The 23,212-nt window shown below is 39.0% G+C and overlaps 2 protein-coding genes across 2 annotated transcripts; one reads left to right on the top strand and one right to left on the bottom strand.

Moving 5' to 3' along the window:
* Positions 1-923: 923 nt before the first annotated feature.
* LOC140240613 (general transcription factor 3C polypeptide 5-like) lies at positions 924-22,038 on the bottom strand. The gene is made up of 7 exons (XM_072320370.1): positions 21,985-22,038; positions 20,028-20,265; positions 18,805-19,190; positions 5,283-5,490; positions 2,873-3,018; positions 1,574-1,814; positions 924-1,144 (listed from the first exon to the last, which is right to left on the bottom strand). The coding sequence occupies exons 1-7, from the start codon at positions 22,021-22,023 to the stop codon at positions 924-926; spliced, it is 1,479 nt and encodes a 492-aa protein (XP_072176471.1). The 5' UTR covers positions 22,024-22,038.
* Positions 10,184-12,002, top strand: LOC140240860 (aquaporin-12-like). Its single transcript, XM_072320634.1, has 2 exons — positions 10,184-10,970; positions 11,812-12,002. The coding sequence occupies exons 1-2, from the start codon at positions 10,361-10,363 to the stop codon at positions 12,000-12,002; spliced, it is 801 nt and encodes a 266-aa protein (XP_072176735.1). The 5' UTR covers positions 10,184-10,360.
* Positions 22,039-23,212: the final 1,174 nt, after the last annotated feature.

Below are 23,212 nucleotides of genomic sequence, written 5' to 3'. Positions count from 1 at the left end.
CAAAAGCTCCTGAAACTGTATAGAGCAAAAAAAGGAAGACTCAACATATGTAAAAACTTGACTTGATCAAGTATCAGTCATATGCACCATCAATGGTAATGGACCTAAAGGGCTCACTTAAGAACAGTAATTTTATTCAGTTTACATTCTAATGAAGTAAATCATGACTCAATTTACATTTGGGGGATATTATCTCATTAAATCCTAGTGCCAAATCGAAATGCAATACCTAGTCAGCCAACTGACATGATATCTGGTGAGTGTTGGATGCTACCAATATAGAGCACCATATCTAAATTGACTGTATTATAAATCTAGAATGAATAAATCATTTATCTTGTCTGCAGTCACCTTCAGGGCATCCATTATTGAATACATGGGGCTATCAGAGCATCCACAAGCTTTTAGTGCTATCTAATGACATTCCTCAATATCTTGCAAAAGCTTTTCTCAAAATTTAATTAAAGACACTGATGCAAAATACGAAGAGGGTTATCAAAAACAAAACAAGCAATGCTTGCACCAAAGGTAGCATTTACGGAACTGTTGCTTTTGCTAAACTCTGACATTGCAAAGATACGCTTACTGCAAAGCTTTTGTCCGTCTTGGTTTATGTCGGTTGTAAACAGTTGCACAAGACCAAATCAGAGCTGGATACTGCACACGGTGTCACAAGACACAAACAATGGGCCTACTGAAACAGACCAAGCCCGCTATGGCTGGACAGCATACATTCCTCTCTTATTCAGTGCCTACAATTTTGCAGGTAAAAAGATCCCAGCACAGATGTGCTGCTGGTGTCTGCTAATTTCAGCCCATCATGATGGGTTAGCACACGAATAATCACATCACAGAGGAAATGAATGTCTTCGATGAGATTATGACCTGTGACCTTTGACACTGGACACCTCTGACCTCAGCTGTCATATGGGAAGCGAATCCTGCTCCATGAATTCCAGGAGTTCCATGGCCATCTCATTCTCGCTCTCACTCTCTGCATCTTTAAGCTGCTCTGGCTCCTCTTCCTCCTCCTCCTCATCATCATCCTCATCATCATCATCATCATCGCCAAATACATCCCGTCTCATCACTGTCTCTGCCGCAGCTGATGGCCCGGCCCTAACCGCCATGCTGCCATCCAATTCTGAGGACAAAAACAGATATGAACAGCATGAATAGAAAACATACATCCCCTTTCATCAAAAGTTACAAACAGAAATCAAAATATTCTTCTCCCTTAGCCTCACCTCTTGATCGTGTTGGTGTGTTTGTTTTTCTGCCCGTTTGCAAAATAATGTTATCCCACATTTCTTCTATGGAGAATGTCTGGGTAGAGTCTCACGATGAGGTACTACTCTATATGCTATTATTTTCGCATACAGGTATTTTTGCAAATGAGGAGGGCATGGACATTTCCGCGAGATGTTGTTTTTGTGAATTGAAACAGAGGCCATCATAGGCGCATGATGACTTTTTTGCATGTTGTTAAATTTCCGATTTAACTATGATTCACAAAATTTGCAAAAAACTAAACCCTCACAAAAATAACAGCTTTACAGACACAAGTTAGCACCTGCTTGTTGCTTGTTGGCTTCCAGCTCAAGTACCGTCTCCCGGATCATGTTGGTGAGGACGTTGCGCAGCTTGGTGAACATCTCGGGCTCAAAGTAGCCCGTCCTGAGGTTGGCCGTCTCCCGGTGCCAGCTTGGGTTGTTGATCACCGCTTGGAGCTCAGGGTCGTGCAGGTCACACAGCTGGTAGAACATCTGGTGGTAGGCCGGGAGCAGACCCCTCCTCATGATAAAATAGGAATCCTTGATGGAAAAGGAAGGGGTGGGAGTGGGGTAGTTAAAGAGATCTTGACACCAACAAGAAATCTAATTTGGAAGGCACAAGACACAGGCTAGACTTTTCGGAACAGTTTCTGCCTTTTACTGAGCATGGGTAACACAGCTCACCACGACTAAATTCAAAATTGGCTACTTCACAGTGGCTTCACTGTGTTGATGATTATGATGAAAACAGTTTTGCATTCACGCTATCTCTGAATCTGTTTTACTCATGAATATTTCATGTCATATTCATCAAATCCTTTCTACCGCCGAGCATGGTCGATACTCACCTTAGGGTGACCAACATTCTCACACAAAAATCAATCAGGTGCAAAAGAGTAAACGTGTGGACTCCTCATACTTCACGACCCACATGAATCCAACCGCTTTGAAGAACTAAACCTATCCTAAAATTTGTGTATTGTGATTAAAATTCCATATTTTCATACATGTAACAAAGATATTACTTTTATAATATTGCTTGATATGTACTAAAGCTAAAATTTTGACATGCTCTGTCACCATGAACTCGGCTAAAAGCAGACACCTCACACATGGTCTGTACAAAATGGCTCCCAGCACATTACAATACCACTGTCCCAATGCTTTGTAGATGCATTATACTATTAAAATCATTCATTTATTCAAGTGTATTGCAGAGAGTGTGCCTGGTTAATACCATTTGCTGACTATTGCTAGTCACCTAGGATGAACCACGATCTCTTGTGAGGGTGGGTATGGGGACCACTTCACATGGTTGGCACCTTGCTCTTTGCGATGAATGAATGAAGTGGGTTCTTTTATGTGCGTGCGTCATGGCTAAAACACACCTCCATTTAATGTCCTATCTGAGGGATATCATCTTGGTAGAGGGGACACACAACAATGCTCAGTGAGACTCGGGACTCGATCCCGGTACTCTTGGATGTGAAGGTAGACGCACTACCGACTGAGCCATATCCCCTGCCCTTGCCTCTGAAGTAGTTGGATTACAGGCGCACACCACAACGCATGGCCACATTCAAATCATGACAACATACCTTGGTGGTCTTCTCGTCCACTCCAAGACTGTCGGAGGTGGTGATCATTGGGGTGGGGATTTCTTTCTTTGGCCGGCTGAGTTCGTGAGGGAGTAAGATTCGCCGCTTCTTCTTGAACAAGTTCTTCAGACGCTTGTCTGTTAGCTCTGGCATGAGCAGGGAAGAAAAGGAGACTTTGTTTCATTTTCTTCAATCAAGGCTTGTGTTATGTTAAAGGGTGTGTACAGTTCTGGTTGAGGTGAGGATCTAGCTTTTAACTTATTGCGAGATATTCAGAAACCACTCTATGAGATGTCAAAGAGTATGCAATTCAAAGGGGTATCAAAAGTTTATTTGATGAAAATCGGTTTTGAAATGGCTGAGATATCCAAAAACAAGGTGAAACAAAGAGATCCTAATAAAAGGCGTGGCGTGTCACCTTATATCATCACTTTTTTGGATATCTCAGCCATTTGAAAACCAATTTTCATCAAATAAATGTTGAATCCTTCTTAAAATTACATGCTATTTCATATTTCATAAGAGGTTTGTCATTATCTCACTTAGGAATGTTCAAAACATGAATCCCCACCTCAACCAGTACTGTACAGTTCCTTTAAGAGCACTGAAAAATCATGGTATTTAAACAATTTCTTTCTGTCTTTTATAAAATAAAATCACATAAAGTGGATAGCAGGAGCTCAAAGGCACACATACTGATGTAAAAGACAAATACTAATGTTCTGCTATTTCAGCTCTAAATTGTCAATCACAACAAAAGCTATTCAAGGGAACTCCATCATATCAAAGTTTTTTTATTGATATTGAACACTGATTTATTTTCATCTATTCCTCTACATTAGGACAGCATGCAGTAATTTCAGGTTTAATTAAACATGTTTATAATGATCAGACACTCTACATGATTTTTCTGTCAAATTCTTAAAAACTTCAGGCATTTTTGCAGATTTTCTGTATGCTATTTGTTGAAGTTAATTGAAAGGACTGATATATGATACAATGTAAGAAATGTTCTAATGTATGTCATCTGCAATCAAATTATTTTAATACCTTCATCAAATACTCATAAGGTGAGGATTCTACCTTTACAATTAGACTGGCATGTAGTAGTCATTGCCATGCCCTTTTGCATTTTAGTCATTTTATGACTAGTCTTGTTCAATGGACTTTGAATTTGACCTTTTAAAACAGTCACAAGCCTAGTCTCAGTACCAGACTGGTGTACATTGTACAATAATTTCTCACAGCAAGATACAGTATTCAAGCATGTCTTGTGTGGATGACTACTTCATTTGGTGTTCTCTGAACCATCAAATATATGCAGAGCTCTGCTTTGTCAAAAAGTAGACAAAACATATCATAGACATACTTTGAAAGGACAAAAATATTCACATGTCTAACAAAATTCAATGAAAGAAATACTCTATTATGAATTACAATGTAAATTTGTTACTACATGTAGTTAGAGAAGGTGGTGATGACATATTTAGCAGTTTCACCATTAAAAAAACAAAATGGAATATCGGTTTATGTGAAAAATTACTTAAGAAAAAAAAAAATCAGCAAAACATATCCTTACTCATCACAATTAGTTCTATGAAAATGGAAATCACCAATAAATCTGTCTCAATACTTTGTCTATCAGACTGATAATATGCACGCTACCTACACTGCACATATTTCCCACCAGTGAAAAGGCCTTTAAATATAAAGTGCTATTGATGCTGTTTTATCCACTCCATCTCAAATCAAAAATAAAGAGAATGTAGAAAGGGAAGGAATGGATAGCACCAGCCTAGCTGTGAAAGACAAGAACATCAAAGAGGACACCCTTACATGCTCAAAGTAGAGAAGCACTCTGAGAGCAGACCTCCACCAAGCAGCTCATTTCCTTCACTGATCTTGCTCTTCCACAGAGATCAGTGAGTTCCACCCACACGTCCGCATGCTGAAAGTCCCCCGATTTTCCCACTAGAGCAGCGTTTTGTTGCATCATCAACCTCCAGCTGCACGACGCACCTCGCCCTAGCAGAAACTAGAGCACACACTTTACTGCGCACAGATGCAAACCTCAAAAATGCGCAGCTTGAACTCCCAAGTTCATTGACCCTACATGCCAAAATCTTGAAATTCCTTCATAAAATCCACATAAATTACCAGATCACTACCAAAATTTGATCATCTGTTCCTTGTGTCATTCTCAACCTTTCCTGTAAGTTTCATCCAAATCCTTTCACTAATTTTTGAGTTATTTTGTACAAACAAACGAACAAACAAACAAACACACTAACAGTATTAAAAGGAAAACATAACCTCCTCCCTTGGGGGAGGTACTGAACGTACTGTGTACACAAACAAACACACACACATGCACACACCCTCACACATACACATCTGTACCAACACCAACCTTTGCGTATCCGGAAGTCCAGCAGCTGGTACATCTTGGCCTCTGGGTGGAGTCGTGGGTCATAGCCGAAGCGACACCAGAGACCCCTCCACGGCCCCGACTGGAAGTAATACGCTATCGCACACAGGATGCTCTTGACTAATGCGGGCGCCACGGAGATGGTGCCCTGGATGGCATTCTTTGACCACAGGGGGCGCTCCTCAAAGAGCTATAATCGACAAACATAAAAATAAAACATGGACACCAAAACTGGGTAAGAGCAACAAGTATAATTGATGCTTGAGAAGCAAATTTGTCCAGTCTCTATACAAAATATCATATCATGACAGAATGTATTCATGTGCAAACAATATCATGGCGGCTGCTATTTTTTCATGGGCAGTTATTTCTCTTTTTATTTCTCTACTTCACCATGGTTTGACCTACTTATGACTGTGATGTGGGGTTTTCCCTTGTCAAAGTGCATCGTAAGTGCAGAACGGTGGTAGAATGTGAAAAGTGGTGGTTGATTTTTACAAGGTACACCATATGTATTCTCTCTTGTATGAGTGTGGTACTGAAAAGCACCTAATCAATCTTGACATTTTAGCATAAAGCATGTTTTTACTGTCCGCCCTGAGAATGATTCCCCTTTTAACTGATTCTCCTTTCTCCATTAAGAATGTGCTTATCCAAATCTAGTAGGTCTTTTTTGAGGACCACACTCATATCCAAGAAAGAAAACATGGTGAACCATGAAATGACCCACCACTAAATTGGATTTTGCTTTTTTCCTTCTCTAGGTCTATGGTATCAAACAATGAACATGTTCTTAATTTCATTAATTGAATATAATGGCTTATTCAATATAGTGACTAATAAATGTACGTGAAATTTACTGTATGGACTTCAATTTACAGGGACAACTTTTTTTTTTTCAAAAAAAAAGAAAAAAAGAAGACATACAAAAAGCTTCAATTGTTTGACTTTTAACTTTATCATTGCATACCATTCTATCTTGTTTTTTTTTTTTTTTTGCATATGATCCATCATATTGAAGTATATTGTTGGGCTCAAAATATTCATTTGCATATATGACAAGAAGAAGATCAGAATTTAAGCGATATCTGCACAACCAAGTTTGCAAATAACAATGGAAACTGACACCATACATTTTATATCCTGTAAATACCTGATCTGTATATATCACAAGGCTTATATTGCCATCACTTTTCCCCCCTTCTTTTTGTCTCTGTTGCTCTGGTCTCATACATACAACATTTAATCCAAGAAAATTGTTCACATTGATCCCTTTGAAAAAAAAACAACTACTGTGACTTCGTAAAATGGACAAGAAAAAAAGCAACAACCCAGTGATGAAACGAATTATGGATGCATGATCATTTGTTTTTGGGTTTGTTTGTTTGTTTTTTTTCCAGGGGAGCAGTGGGAGTATATAGGGCCAATATTTTCTGATATTACATTTAGCCTGCAAGGGTCTAATCCACTACATTAGCCCCTCCACAACAAACTGGAGTCGCACGCTTGAATAATGTGCACAGGTGTAGAGCCCTGCTGCAAAATGATATTGAAGCTAATCTGGCTACCTGGGAAAAACTCTCGATGGCCATTTACTCAGAAATTAAATACGAGCTTAACAATCATCTTTCCCAGGTAAACCCTCAAAGACAAATATAATGCTAGCCACCAAAAGCAGCCGCAGCAATGGCATTGTAAAGGTCAAATGGCCATACAGTGATTTCATTTTAAATTTCAATTTATGAGTTCATTGACGTCACAGACAGAGACACACATAAATGGATTTTCTGGCTTTCATTACACATGAAATATATTGTGTTCATCAAGAGAACCTTTTTTTTTTTTTTAATCTTCATTCTTTTGAGCATCTGGAATCTCTACTGTGCTTTCCCTGCTACGAAGAATCATATCCAAGGTATACGAAGAATCATATCCAAGGTAAATTCTATTTGCCATCTACTGTTATTGTCATGTAGTTACACTTCAAAAGAAGCATTAAAAATGTAGTATTTCCAGTGTATTTTGCAATGATATTATCCTCATATTTATAATACAATGTATGTATTCCCGGCTCCGCCTTTCATTCATTGAAGCCACAACGCTGTCATACAAATTCTGTGAAGCCGGAGCAAACTTGTTTTGCCAGTATGGATGCACTATGACGTGGGATATTTTTCAGTGTGTCTCAGAATGATTCCGTGCAGAAAAATGTCTCTTTCGCTTTGCTTTTAGCTTGCAATTCAATCCAGCTGTGCATTGACGCAGAAGTGCTATTGACAGATATCCTGACTAAAAAAATATCTCCCCTCCTACTCACAACTTGCCTAAGAATCATTAAATGCCCGGGTAAAGCCCCTTAAAGGCCAACACACAGCCACTGATCCGTGGTGGGGGTGAACGCAACGGGGCAACCAGGTCAGCGCACATTTGCTGCATAATTTGTTTGATTTCAAAAAGTTAATGAGTGACTACACGTGATAAGAGGAAGAGATCAGACTTTGGATGGGCATACGGTCTTTCGTGGGGGCCTCTTTAACCTACAGTGTCACCTCATCCTGTAGTCAAGGATTTAGCCTTACTTTTCATTTCATTCTTGTTTCTTTCATTAAGGAGACTATTAATTGCCTCAACAGAATAGATTGGATTGTTGGACATACATAAATCAATAATGTTCAGTGAGGCATGACCACAAGATTTCTTGAGCAGAGGAGCAACTAACTGTCTAGACCGCTCTGTGACAAAAGAGCTGGTACATAGTTTGGATGCCACAGATGTCTGCCTAGAACAGGGCCAAGTCTCACGCACGCACACAAGTCTCCACAGAAGTAACCTGCTCAACGGACTCTAGGCTTGTTTTACTGCGGGATCCAGCACTGATGTGCAAGTTGCAGAGACGGCGATAGGGACAGAAGTTCATACACTGCGAACTACTCGATAAAAACAATCTCCATGGACCATGGACTATCTGGCACTCTAAATAGCCTTGAGTGTCACTTCATACAGGAGCATAAATATTTGTAAATATATCCAGCTCTACAAACTGCACACTGTGAAAATACAGTGGTCTACACAGAGAATACGACAACAGCAAAGCTGAGAAAACTCTTCGTACAGGGGAGGTACACTGTATGTCACAGCCTGAATGACTTGGTGAGTATCTATAACTACCACTTTCAGGTACACCAGGGTCCCGTTTCATAAAACTTATTATCAGTGACAACTGCCACATTTCTGTGACAAAATTGCTCTCAGCCAATCAGATACAAGGATTTCAGTAGCTTATAGCAACTACGACAACTTGTCACTGATAACAAGTTTTATGAAATTGGACCCAGATCATATTTTCTTGGTTTGTGTCTTTCACCACAACTATGAAACTATAATTTATCATATCAGTCACTAATGAAGCAATCAATTTTCGCAATTTAGCAACTTGATATGCTACAGGGCTAGTTGCCTGTGCGACAGAGGTATGTATTGGTGTTGACTAGTTTACCTTCCAGCTATACAGATTTGAAGAATGAAACCCAAATACCCATGAATTGACGGAATGCAACAATATTTGAACACATCAGCAAATTTTGAGGAAAATCAGACAATCTGTTTAATAAAAAACTGTAGGAATTTTTAAAGTTTTGGCACGGCCATTACTGGATGAGAAGTCTGTAAAACTTTGTGATATATGGAAAATGATACTTTTAAAGAAAACATAGAGAAAATTCATCTAGTAACAGTATTTTCACTTTTCTAGCACAATGAAAGAGCACTTGACTTACAAAGCGTACCTCTTTCAGAAAGCAGGGGAACCATATTACCCTTAAAATTGTTCTAATAATATTGCATTCACTCAATCCACAGTATGTTTGTGTTTCATTTCCATTTTGTTGGTCCATAACCACAAAAGGCAAGATTATCATATAAATGCATCATGGCCATAAATTTTCACACAGTGATACACATACACGTAAGGTTTATGCACTAATTTACAGAAGAAAAAAGGGGGACCAAAAAAAAAAAACAACAAAAAACTGATAACCACCCCTGCTTGGTTCATGTTGTCCCTTTCAAAGAAACTGTAGACACAAAGGTTTTCTTCCTCCTTTTTTCCTTTAACATATTAAACAGAAGAAGTGGCCAATAATCACAGTTTGTTTTTATCCGTCCATTCATCATAAGAGAGAGTTTTGTGTCAATAATATTTCTTTTCAATGAATGGACCATAGCAATTCTGACAGGTAAAGTGTACATGACAACAAAGAAGCTGATTTAATGTTGCCATGCAAGTTTTTGTGCACCATTTCATTCTTTTCTAATTTTCTCCTTCATTTCCTTTTTTTTTTTTTTGGGGGGGGGGGGGGTAATTCACATAAAAATCTGATGGCTTGAATGAAGTATAAAAGTGTAAAGGACAGCGCCTTTTTTCTTACTGCCATTATGTTTGAATAGAGTAGGAATGTGAAGGGCATCAAAAGATATGATCTTGGAGGCCCAGAATTTATCTTTGTGGTGAAATCTAGTATCTCAACTATCCCTTCATGCAGGAAGTCAATGTGTTTATAGGAGGAGAAACTATCAGGGAAAGGAGATAGGGCTTAGACTTTGGTCAACTTCCATCATTTTTTTTCACCTACTATAAGTTTCTACATGAAAGATATGACAGTTTTGTTTTCATGACATCGATTAATGTGTCTGCTCAGTATAATGTACATAAATATATGGTCATCATAGTCTCTATCTTTCTCTTTGCAGGAAGCCACAATGATAAGGCAGGCAAAAGCCAATGAAAGGAGATAACAGCAATGACATTATTTTTTCCATAGCTGGTAATAAACTTGGAGTGAAACAGGAAAAATAAGGCAACTTCAGTAGTGCAGAAACGAGCAACTTTTGCAAATCTTTGACTCTGTAAGATACTAAAACATACTGTACAGTGCAGCTGATTTACAAGTGTTTGTGAAACTGCATCTTTGTATGACTCAAGACTTGGCCTTAGCCACTACCAAATGAGAGCAGTGAACAACTGCTGATTCTACAAAGCAAGGAAACTTCAGATCTAGAAGATGACACAAGAGTATCCCGCTGCCCTGGCCACATTCATCCTGGTCTTTATCACAACAACCGGCTGCGGCTTTGTGAGGTCGTTGACCAGACGCCTGCTACGGGATGACCCCATCTGGTACGGGTACGCCGCCGAGTTCATCTCGACGTTCCAGCTGGTGGCCGGCGTCATGGAGAGCGACATCATCCTGGAGGAGTATGGACTCTACTGGTATGGCCTCTACCTCTGGATGCTCTTCGTCTCCCAGAGCCTGACCTTTGACGGCGACTCCACCGCCAACACCTGCATGATATGGCAGTCCATGCTGTGCCGCGACTGCGGGCCGCTGGTGGCCCTCTCCAAGATCTGCCTGCAGGTGGTGGGCGGCCAGCTTGCCTTCCCCTACGTGCGCCTCATGTGGAGGGTGGTGCCCACTAACCGACACCGCCTCAAGGTGTCGCACCTGTTGAAGGTCTACTGCACCTCGGCACTCAACGTCTCGCTGCTGCAGGGCTGCATGGCGGAGGCCCTGGCAACCTTTACCTACTTCCTCTCGCTCAACTTCCAGCCCAAGGGCCACTACAGCAGGATGATCACTGATGCTGGAGTCCAGGTCTTCATTATCATTACAGGTGAGTCTGTTTACGGCTAAGATACATTCCAGCGGATAAATTGAAAGCCCCAGAATGCCAATAGCTTTGTCAGCAAAACGTAATCTACGTTTTTAATGAACTACTGGTTGATTTATCTACACTACAAATCCCTATACACAATTGATCAATAAGATTAATTGAAGAAACCTAAACTCTAGCATGTAAAATGGCTATCATGTGTATGTATTGACTTTTGGAGGCATGACAGTGTGTATCTTTTTTTTTTTTTTGTGGAGGGATGTTTTAAAATTTTCACTGACTAAAATTTGGTCTGAGCAAATCTTGCTGACAAAAATTCTCATTGCCAAGAGAAAAAAAAAAAGAGTGGAAAGGGAGAGTTTAAAAAAATTCTTCGTTGAAATTATTAAAGTACATGGGAAAATTGCAACAAGGAATAAACTATAAATGAGACAGTAAAGATTATATGCGTTAGAGAACTCTTCACCACTTATGGGGATGGTTCTGGCAGCTCTTGTGTTGCTATCAAGACAAAAGCACCTTCTTCCTGAAATCCACAGCTCCATGATTCCCATAAACTGTATACTGATAATGGTGAGTGTTTTCATTTTTAAATATCTTTAATGTCAATAACAAGTGATGATAATGATGATGAGACAGCATTTATATAGCCATTTATCTGTAGAAACATTCAAGGTGCCAAAATTCTCTGTAAGACAAATACAAAGTAACAAAAAATGGAAAAATCCAGTGAAAATAATACCTCTCTATTACCCTGCATTAATTTTCTCTACTACCAGGAAACTTTAATAGATCGTGTATTGAGCAACTGCACCTTGTATTTTTCCTCTTCCTCTACCAGGTCTGGAGTGGACAGGTATGATGTTCAATCCGGCGCTAGCTTCTGCCCTCACCCTCAACTGCCAGAACCACACCCTTCTAGAGCATTTCCTGGTCTACTGGGCCGCCCCACTGGCCACCGTCCCCCTCGCGAGGGCCATAGCGGGATCCCTCTCTGGCTCAACGAGTCATGATCATCCCAAACAAGAATGAGCAGAGCTTGCAAAATGACTATTCAATGCAGCTTCATGCATGATGTAGTTTGGAGTATCTCCCTTTAAAAACATTGGCTGTCAAGCCGGTCTACGTCATTAATTTCCATAGGTGGCCTCTTTGAAGAGGTACCGCAAAAGTGGACATTTTCACAGTGTGGAAATTTTTGCGCATTTTGAGTGACATGAAATTTGCACGAAAGTAAAAGCACACAATTCTTTTTGCTTGTTCATATGAAATACATGTACTAGGGTTCATAATATTTGACTCCCAGTATTTATCTTACTTGGCCGCGCGCAAAACATTACAGATGCAAAAAGTTCACTTTTACAGTTAGTCATTATATGCAGGATTTTTACAACATCATCCATTGAAAGGGAGAAATTACGTGGATGGATAGAGCAGGTAGACTGTTGCAAATGGATAAGTTAAGAAGCTATGTGATTTCTAGCTCTGTCTTTGGGGAAAGTATGGATATTTGTTGAGTTTTAGTTTCCTTTGGGTTGTTTCCTTTGGGTTGTTTGTTAGAGTGAAATAGGATTGCAATAGATATGAAATGCTAGCAGCATTGTAGACATAGTATTCCTTTGAATAATTTTGATACTATTTAGAGGGTTGACTACCCTATCATAAATTAACAATGACAAACAACAAAGGAACAGAAATTGCAAACAAACAGTTGCTTCTGATTGCTGAAATAAAATTATAATTTCTGTGCAGCAAACACTGACATTTCTTGCCCAAAACTTTATCAATTTGTGCCAACTCACTGATCAAACAATGAGTGTGAACAGACAATGTTTCACTGACTGATTGATGTGAATCAAAATGTCTGTGCTGTAAGGATGAAGAGTTGAATATATGCATGAGTTTCAAACAAAAACTAAAGGAAGGGGAAACAGTTCAAGGAAATACAGCTACAGTAATTGTGGTATGAGAGCGAGGGCTCTGACCTGTTTAACACAAACTCGGGCTTCTATCAAAAGATGACTTCTACATATCCCTGATTCTATGATTCTTGCCACTCTACAGTTTAATCTGCTACTGCATGTATCCAAATTGCCGAACACACACACAATAGGCTTTGTATGTTCTCTTTATCATTGGCAATACCGTATAATTGGTTAACCCTCTATTAAAGGAGTTTAATTTCCTGGTCACAGGAACACAAACTTGTGTATTCTCCAGTCTTTCATTCATTTCCCTTTCAGTGCTAAATAGTACAGTTTGCATTGTCCTGTTCTTGCCTCTATTAAATAGTTCAGTATGGTTGGTAGACAATTTCTTTTACATTTCAGATACAGTTGAACCTCTCGCATCCGGACAAGTCGGGACCGGGGCTCATCCGGATAAGGGATTTGGCCGGATACGGGAGATTCAATGCTTTTACATGTACATTATACATACACATGTACTGATGTAGCCCATTGTAGTACCACATGTAGTAATGTGTATACTGCAACCTTTTCATTGTTACACTCAGTAACAGACCCCAACATGGAGGTGTATGTTAATGTTGGAAGTAATATGTAATTCATGTGCGTTTGTGTAGGAGTTCTCAAGGAGTTGGGAATCCCCCTTTCCTCCCGTAACTATTAAAATAAAATAAAAAAATCACGGCGAGATTGCGTCCGTATAATAGAGAGATCCGGATAAAGGGAGGCCGGATAAGAGAGGTTCAACTGCAGCATGATCAGAGTAGCATCTTCAATAAAAAAAAAAAAAAAAGCAAATGAAACAAAAATAGAAGAAAAATGGAGGAGGCAATATTTAGGGTTACAACACCGACTTGTGTAGGCACTGTGTGGGCATTGACTGATTCATTTAAAGCTGCTAATACCATAAAAGTCTTGGTCAATCTTGTAGGCATTTGATACAAAGTTAAGCTTGACTACCCATGTGCCAAGCCGAGACTCACTGAGTGACATGCTAGCTCATCAAGTGATTATCTAGACTGAATCTCAAATCCCATCTGTGTCTGTACATCATGTGGACATCATGATTGAACATGCCATATAATGACTGCTCCATTACACGTCTTCACTATTAAAAGTCCAATACAATGTACACTACATGTACATGTATGCCCTATGCACTATGCCAAGTATTTGTTAATACTGCCAGTATGTCAATATTTAGTAGCAAAAGATGAACAGCAGGCAAAAACCAGGTATTATGACATGCAGGTAATGACTACAGTGTACACGGTCATAAGGGGAATTATGAATCATTTGGGCAATTTTCAAGAATGCATCACTGGGCAGGTCACACATAGAGTTGGGGATCACCACTGTGTGAACTTTGGGCTATTGGTTGTAGTAGACATTTCACGGATCCCTTGGCATTACAAAAGAGAAGTCCCTCAGACCCATTTACACAACTTGCCGAACAATGAGTTTAACTTGTCCTAGGCAAGCGCGTACTGTAGGAGGGCAGAATGGGTACTAGCATCCTGGTTCCTTGTTATCTCAATTAGTCTTTACAATCAAATTCCTTTTACTAATCATAACTGCCTTTGTTGTACATCATATTACAAGGCCTATTAAAAAAAGCAAATCTGGTTGTATTTATAAGAAACAAAGCAACAAAAAAGAAAATACAATGCATCAAAGTCCAGAATATATGCTGTCAGTAAAATGTTTCTTTGTGATCATGTTAATCTCATTCATATTATCATTTCATTGCATCTGAATCCTGATGAATGCATTTTTATGTTTGCTTAAAATACTGAGCTCTGGTGGGAGAGAATGAAATGTATTCATCCTTGATTTTTGAGGAAAGTGTGCATAAATGCATCAAATTTGCTGAAGTGCAAGCATAAAATGTGATACCGTAATATACGCCACATATTGAGCAAGTCTGATTTTTGTGCATCAGGACTTCCCAACAATTTCATGAGAAGTTAAATTCCCGATCAATTCCCAATTCTGGAGTATGTACAGTATTGGACAAAGAAGTGTGTGATGCATGTTACCTTCCTGTTGAGATCAGAGTTAATATTTTTGTGTGTTTTAAAATTCCTAAACAGCACCTAACTCCCAAAATTTATGAAAATAAAAATCCTGCGAAATGGTACAATTTAATACGGCTTACAATCGCACAGTGTGATCATGACCTTCTGGCAACACTTTTGGACACAGACCTTTATACAAGTGTATGTATATCAATTTTAAAGGACAAGTTCACCTTCGTAAACATAAGGATTGAGAGAATGTAGCAATATTAGTAGAACACATCCTTGAAAGTTTGAGGAAAATTGGACAATCGGTTCAAAAGTTATGAATTTTTGAAGTTTTTGTGCAGTAACCGCTGGATGAGAAGACTAGTGCAAACTTAGATGTCAGATGCGTACAACAATGTAAGGAAAATATAAAGAGAATTTCACAAAATATAATCTTTTGAAAAAAGTGCACATTCCCCTGACTCGTTACCAACTATTAAATGTTATGGGTAATATTATTCCCCCTGCCCTAAAAAAGAGGCAGGTCAAGTGCTCTTTTATTATGCGAAAGAAGTGAAAATATGTTGAATTTTCTTTACATTTTCTTTATACTGTTGTATGCATATGACTCACAAGCTGTAGTAGTCTCCTCATCCAGCGGTTCCAACACAAAAATTTTAAAAATTCATAACTTTTGCATCGATTGTCCAATTTTCCTCAAACTTTCACTGATGTGTTCTACTAATTTTGTTGCATTCTTTCAATCCTTATGTTTATGAAGGTGAACTTGTCCTTTAAGTACACTGCTGACATCCATATCATAAACTAGAGATGTGGTATGTTGCTGAATATGTGGGGCACAGTATTCCGCATTGTAATAAAACAAATGCATACAGTGTATTGAAAACAGTGTATTGCCCACCACATATTGGCAGACAAGTTGAATGCTACATTTTGAAAACTTGTCACTTTCTCTGGTTACTAAAAAAGAATCATTCTGTCTTTTTAGTTAGATAGCTTAGATACACATTTTCATTCATAACAATGAACTGTAGTGCTGATAGTGTGCGTTTTTCTGTAAGTATCCCTTAAATTTTCCTTTATTGACAGAAAAGTTATTCCAAAAATCAATGAATGCATGAATTCTGACACACAATGCCTTCTGCGCAATACCTGGTAGGTTTTAGAATATGCTACATATTTACACTTGGGTTTTACACATGTAGTGTATGTGAACTATGTGGTAGTTTGGTTTGCATTTTGCGTGAAGTGTGGCAATAAAGTTTTAAAAACCTTATCTTGCAGCTATTTAAATAGAGGTGTATGTTGGCATATAAATAACATTCATATGAAAAAAAAAAAACACATCTTTTTTTAATTTCAATGTACATTTCTCCAACTGTGCAGACTGAAATAAAGCTAATTGGTCAATTAATTACTGTCATGATTCATTTTAAATGTGGAGTTGTATCATTCACAACAACAACAACAGCCTGTGATAATGCAATGTCTTTCAGATAACTGCCAAGGTTGATACACTAGGGTTTGTTTGTTTGTTTTCCTTTTTTCTTTTCCTCCGCCAAGGAAGGGGAGGTTAAAGTTTTCCTTGCTGGTGGGTTGTCTTTCTGTTTGCAAAATGATTCATGAAGTTGTGAATGAATTGGAATGAAACTTGCAGGAAAAGTTAATATTGACACAAGGAACAGATGATTAAATGTTGGTAGTGATGCAGGAATCTCTATGGATTTTTGAAGAACTTTTTATCTTTTGGCAGATAGGGTCAATGAACTTGGAAATTCAAGCTGGGAGTATTTGAGGTTTGTATACGTACAATGTACTCTAATGTGCTCTGCTCTGTTCCTGAGCATGTACATATTGTAGCTGGAAGCTGATGACCTAAACAAAAAAAAAACTTCTACACTTATTGGGAAATTGGGTAATTTCCAGCATGCGTGTATAATGGATGATGAGCTGTTTGACAAAGGTTTAAACCATATGAGTGCTTTTCCGGTTTTTGTCTCTTCTTTTCAATTAAAGTTAGCAATCATGACTCCATACAGTCATATTTTTCTCTTTTTTTTTTTCTTTGTCAGAGCTAAGTATCACTGCTACATACATGTAAACCCTTTAACTGTGTTATAAATGTTTGTTGATTGACATGTACACCAGAGTGCTTTCTTTGTCAGCCGACACAGATGTTTTGAAACAGACTGATAACCTACAAATGTAATTATTACCCTGAATCCATACTGTGTCATCAAAGCCTGCCTGTCAGACTAAGGCACACTGCAACACCCAAGTTGAGTTCAGTTTATTATTCTCTGTACAACAGATTACTTCTGATTTTTCCTATGTAAATGTACAGTATTTCCACACATTAACTCGTACAGATACTGTATTTCAAGTACCTGTAACTCCACTTTGCAAAAGTGTCACGATTGCCATAGATTTTCCAAATTGACTGTAAAGGTCCTTTGCTACTACTGTCCTTTGAGCCTATAAATGCTGGTATGTTACTTGCAGTAAGTCTTCTATTCAGTTGTATATCGACCTTGCAATAACCATGCAGATGTTATTTTCACACATTAGCTACAAGTTGTGTTTTTTCTATCAGAAAAACAAAAACAAGATAGCCATGGGAATAGTAATGATATGACCTTACAAAAACCTTGCAGCTGTGCTATCCCTACATATGTTGAAAATTGACTGAGACACAACATGCCCACTCAGTAGCAGTACACACATAAACATGTACACATTGTATGAGTCTTTTATCCTATCACAGCACACAAACAGTCCAAATAAATTTGTAATATGATGCATCATGCGTTACCCCGGGGTACCGTAGTACCCCGGGTAACCGCGTTGTGTAGCGCCACCTCACGTCCACTCGAGGACAGCCCGAGAAAAATGCATGCACTGTGTGTGCGTGTACATAGTCATTCCCATGCCACTGCATGTTATACTATGCGTGCATGGAAGCTGCGATACCACTAGCATGTGCTTTAGTGCAGTGCAGTGCAGTAGTATAGCGCGCGCTAGCTCCAGCACCAAAATAATTTCCTCTTTTTGGCACCCAGGGTACAACCTTTTTTTAAAAAAAAATAATAATTCAACAAAATGGCTGATTTTTGTTTGGTACCCCGGGATACCATTTATGTCGTATGTACAAATAAAAAACCTACCATTCACAAGCAAACACACACAACAACAAATAGTATGACCAAGAGTAATTATCCTTGTTTGTGACAGGGTGCCTATTTGCAGCAGGGGCAGTTTCATTCCTTGTTGAAACAGCTCAAGAGCGTTCCAGACGTGCATTTTTCTAATGTCTGCATAATTGCGCAGTTTTATTTGTGTGTGTGTGTGTGTGTGCGCGTGTGTGCGCATGTTCAGGCTGGTATGACAAACTTCATTACTTTTTGGCTGATTGTTGACACATTACCAGTGGAAGTACAGATGCATTAAATCAATACTCTCAATGTGGCAAAACTTGAACTGGCTTTGCAAACTTCAGCACAGATTCTTTCAATCATGCAAAGATTTTGACATAATTTTCTTTTTCTCCTGTTCCTCACATGTCTGTGAAAACAAAACACAACTGTCTATTCAGTGACACTTGATTTTCGAATGAGTTTTAAGCAAAATAACATTGGAACTTTCTTTGGGGTCTGTTCTGACATCAGAGACTACTGGACCATGCACAGTCTCCTGCAATGTAAACAAAAATTCACATGGTAAAATTTCTTGCTTCTACTTCACAGAATTTCTTCAAGATATTGCCAGAGAGCAGTCATGATTCATCAGTGTAGTCTTTGAGATGAAAAGGCACGAAAAAGGAAAATATAAAAAGCAAATTACCTTTTTTAATTGCTCCAGGGCATCTCCTGGCTTCTGAGCCTGGAGGTGTTCTACGGCCCCTGGGTGGGGCCCTGGGGGCACCTTGAAGTCCTTCGTCCAGGAGGTGACAGCGGCATAGTTCATGCGCTTTAGGCGGCCATGGTGCACCAGCTTGGACTTGAACTCTGGCTCCACTTGCTGGGGTTCCCTCGGCTGCACGTTGGCCTTGTAGCCATAGGCCACGGGGGAGTCAAAGCGGGAGAAGGCCTCTGGGAGCATGAACCTGGGCACCTCTCGGTCGATGTAGCTGAGGTCCTCGCCAGCAGAGGGCAGTATTTTCTCTATTAGGCCCTGTGGCTCTTGTCCCTCTGGTTTGTGGTAAGGCAGGTACTGGAAATCACAAAGATCTGTGGGTGGAAAAGATAAACATAATGGGATTTTCACATCATATGAAGCAGTTCTTGTTGTGCACAAGCAATTAGAACATCAACATGGTAAAGTAACATACTGGAAACTAAAATACTAGTACACCTTATCAAATTTACAGTAAGCTTCCATACCAAAGCCGGGCAATGATGAATTGTTGCATCAGCTCCTGTCTTAAGCAAAGAACCATGATGAAATGTCATCATACTTTGGGTAGCCCTGCTCTTTCATACAAGCAACTGTTAACTTGTTAATATGCATTTTCATAAAGCATTTATTTGTAAGAAGTCCAAGAAATCTTGTGAAACACCTACACAGGATATTCATTTGTACATCACTCCATGAGCACTCCATAAGTGCTTTTAATTCTGTATGAACAGAAAATGTGGATCTGAAGCAGCAAAGCAATTGTATAACTTTGCATATTCAAACTCTCTATTTTACTCAGCATTGTGTCCAGAACCACAAATGATGCGTCATCACAAAAGCCATATAAATATAATGTCAGGAAAATAATTTAATTGGTTTTCGCAGATGATTTTGGCAGATGCTAAGCTACATGTACATGTATAAAATTGATATCTACATTGTGTACTTCCAATTTTGCCCTACTACATTATAACAAAAAAATTATCCAAAAAAAAAAAAAAAAAAAGAATTCAAAGGAAAAAACCTTGCAAAGTATTGCCAAAATAGGCTTTACATACACTAGTCTTCCTTCTATGATCTTCGACTGTATACAGGTGACGCACCACATACATTTGTACAAGTGTATTCATTCAACTGCCCTTTTATAATGAATGGTGATAGGAACTTACGTGGGAAATTATAAGTTTGTCCTACAACACCCACAGTCTCAGCACTGTACTCTGAATGAGACACAGCATCATTTTCGTCCATCTCGCCATCAGCCACAGAGTCTGACTGCCGCCTCTTGTAGCGCCTCTTGACTCGCATGAGCAGAGTCGTTGATCGATTTGGAACTCCTCGCACTGCCTTGCAATAGGGATTGTCTGCTTGATAGCGAAGGGATATTGACATCTCGTGGCTGAAGGCCTAAAATAAAAAGGAAGAAAAAATTACACCACAAGGTAAGGAAATTATGCTGTGATACAAGTACAACACAGAACACATCATAATCTCTATACACCCCATCTGTCATACATCACAGAATCTCCATCAGTATGTACAACAGAAAACTTCCAATCAATGTACCAGCTTGTATTCCTGTTTGCTATGCATTTATAGCTTTTTTTTTTCTTTCCCTGTTCAATGCTATAACAAGGAACTTCAAGAATATTTGTGATGTGCTACATCAGACTTTATTGGGGCAGAACTTTTTGCTTGTTATCGCAAAAGTTACGTACATTGTAGCCTATCACAAACCTGATGACGACTTTCATCTTTACTTGATGGAAGAAATACATGTTGTACACTACACCAGGGTCGGGTTTAACCCCGGCGAGGGGCGCTGTAACTAGTACGTGTTGGGGTCATTGGTGCGGTTTATTTAGGTCGGGGTATGATTTTTACCTGCATCATGTATTCAGTTTGCTGATGACACAAGTGTGTTCCTGTCCAGCTAATTCTGATGTTTTTCAATATATGATGGGGGGTTGTGTACCCAGACACTTAAGAAGTTGAGATTTAGATGAATTTTTCACATTGCCATTCTCAATAAAAATATTCCAATACACAATGATGAGGTTCTGAAAATGATACTTAACAGTTCTTCCAAAGCAAAAGCGAACAAAATCAATTTTTGTCGTAATTAGAGAACTTAACTGAAACCCTTGCAAATATATTTTGAACGTTGTAGCCAGCCTGCGTGTATTGTCTATGGGAATGGATTAACACTGAAGTTTGTTGTTCCCGACTCAAACACGCGCACAAGTTTCACATCACGCATGTGATAGAATATTGCGCGCTTCTTCTGGTTAAAACTGACAAATCATGAAACAAATCGCCGAATTCTGCTTTAGAGAATTAGCAGTTACCTCAAAAATTGGTATAAATTATTTATTCAAAAGCCATTGCATTTTATGCTTATTTTATGGGATTTTATTATGTTTGTGGAAGCAAATTTTTAGTCCGGTCCCACAACTTGTCCGGTCCGACCACATATGGTCATACATTTAATTGAGATAAGTAAACTTTACAATAATACAAATTGTAATGAATAGAAGGCTAACTGAAGTGCGTCAGAAAAACTGAGAGTGAGACACTGAGACAGTGAGAGAACACGCCAAGAAGTTTTATATAGAACTGAAGTTCTGGGGGCATTTCATGAAGCATTTTGTGTGATATTTTTTCTGACAAATTTGCTCTCAGCCAATCAGATGCAAGGATTTCAATAGCTTTAATGTTACTTTATTGTTAGGCTAACATCTCAACAGTTCGTCAGAAAAAAAATATATATATATTTGAAAAAATGCTTCATGAAATGCCTCCCTGTTTCCTGACCACTCCATTAACGATACAACAGGGCCCTGCCGGATCAGGATGGATGTTGTAGCGATAGCGTGGACGTGTCTGCCAAAGACGTTTTGCTGACGAATGCGACCAGGGTTCTCCCTCAGAAAGCGAGGGCCGGGGCTAGCCCGACGCCTTCAGCGACTGGGCTGTGCATAGCTATATCATTATCATGGTAGTTAGCCGGAGCGAGAGTGTGCAGTGGGGCACTTTGCCTATCGCACAGGAGTATCAACATGATCAAAGGCTATGTTATGGAAAACGAGCTCAAATACCAAGACAGAGTTAGATCACTAAACGCACCTTTGAAATAGTTTCCTCTCCACCAAGAGTGTCGAGCATTCGTGTTGTATTTTCCACAATACCTGGATAATCCACAGCGATAAGATTCTTACGATTTAGTTGAGCTTTTACGACAGATCCTCCTCCGTTGTCACCCGGAGCAGTCTTCGCTGAGGTACCAGCCATACCAGCCATGTTGAAAACTCTCTATTTTTGGTCATCGCGCGTTTGTGTAGCCTTTGATCCAGGTGATTGTTGGTGTTAAGAGACGGTTTGCGCTACGGTTGCGTTGAATCCCGTACACAATGCTCGTATTCCATTCTCAGACTGGATTAAAAGCTACACAGCGTGTCCAAACTTTCAACAAATCACAAGTTTCAAACATCTGCGACGCCACATCGGCGGGAGAACATACCTGAGCATATTAAATTCTTGTTGAGGTTATATTCATTGCCTATATTGTTCCTTTTAATTTATATAAAATCTGTGGGGTATTTGATGAACTGGAAATCATTATTTGGTACGGGATTGTATTTTGGCAAATTGAGAGCGACTGTCCAAATTGACACATGAAATGAATACATGTTAAAGGGAAGGTAAACCCAAAGAGCAATGTGGATTGAGTGAAAGCAGCAACATTAGTAGAACACATCAGTGAAAGTTTGAGGAAAATCGGACAATCGATTCAAAAGTTATGAATTTTTAAAGTTTTGGTGTTGGAACCGCTGGATGAGGAGACTACTAGAGGATATGACGTATGAGTGGACAACAATACAAAGAAAATATAAAGGAAATTCAACAAAAATTCACTTTTCTAGAATTATGAAAGAGCATGCAGTGGACCAACCGCTTTCAGAAAGCAGGGGGAATAATTGCTACCCTTAACATATGTCAATATCAAGTTGATGGAATTTGTAATTTTCATGAAAAATGGATTTTTGTAGTATTTTCTTTATATTTTTTTGGTATTGTTGTCCACTCATACGTCATAACCTCTAGTAGTCTCCTCATCCAGCGGTTCCAACACCAAAACTTTAAAAATTCATAACTTTTGCATCGATTGTCCGATTTTCTTCAAACTTTCACTGATGTGTTCTACTAATGTTGCTGCTTTCACTCAATCCACATTGTTCTTGGGGTTTATCTTCCCTTTAAATTCTATCGGGTGGTTTACCTTTGCTTCTTATTAAACAAACATCAATCTCATTTTCATGCTGATCTCTATCTTTTCTGCTAAGGCTAAAGGACA

This window comes from Diadema setosum, chromosome 17, assembly GCF_964275005.1.
Source record: "Diadema setosum chromosome 17, eeDiaSeto1, whole genome shotgun sequence".
Lineage (NCBI taxonomy): Eukaryota > Metazoa > Echinodermata > Echinoidea > Diadematoida > Diadematidae > Diadema > Diadema setosum.
Note: the sequence above shows the minus strand (reverse complement) of the source record. Positions and strands in the feature narration are given on the sequence as shown.

What these genes read in the sequence shown, in the direction of transcription:
- LOC140240860 (XM_072320634.1), top strand. Translation starts at nt 10,361, where the DNA reads ATGACACAAGAGTATCCCGCTGCCCTGGCCACATTCATCCTGGTCTTT. An exon ending in GGTCTTCATTATCATTACAG is followed by an intron (nt 10,971 to 11,811) that starts GTGAGTCTGTTT and finishes TTCCTCTACCAG; the next exon opens with GTCTGGAGTGGACAGGTATG.
- LOC140240613 (XM_072320370.1), bottom strand. Translation starts at nt 22,023, where the DNA reads ATGCTCGACACTCTTGGTGGAGAGGAAACTATTTCAAAG. An exon ending in TGGACGAGAAGACCACCAAG is followed by an intron (nt 1,815 to 2,872) that starts GTATGTTGTCAT and finishes TTTTCCATCAAG; the next exon opens with GATTCCTATTTTATCATGAG. An exon ending in AGCCAACAAGCAACAAGCAG is followed by an intron (nt 1,145 to 1,573) that starts GTGCTAACTTGT and finishes TTTTGTCCTCAG; the next exon opens with AATTGGATGGCAGCATGGCG.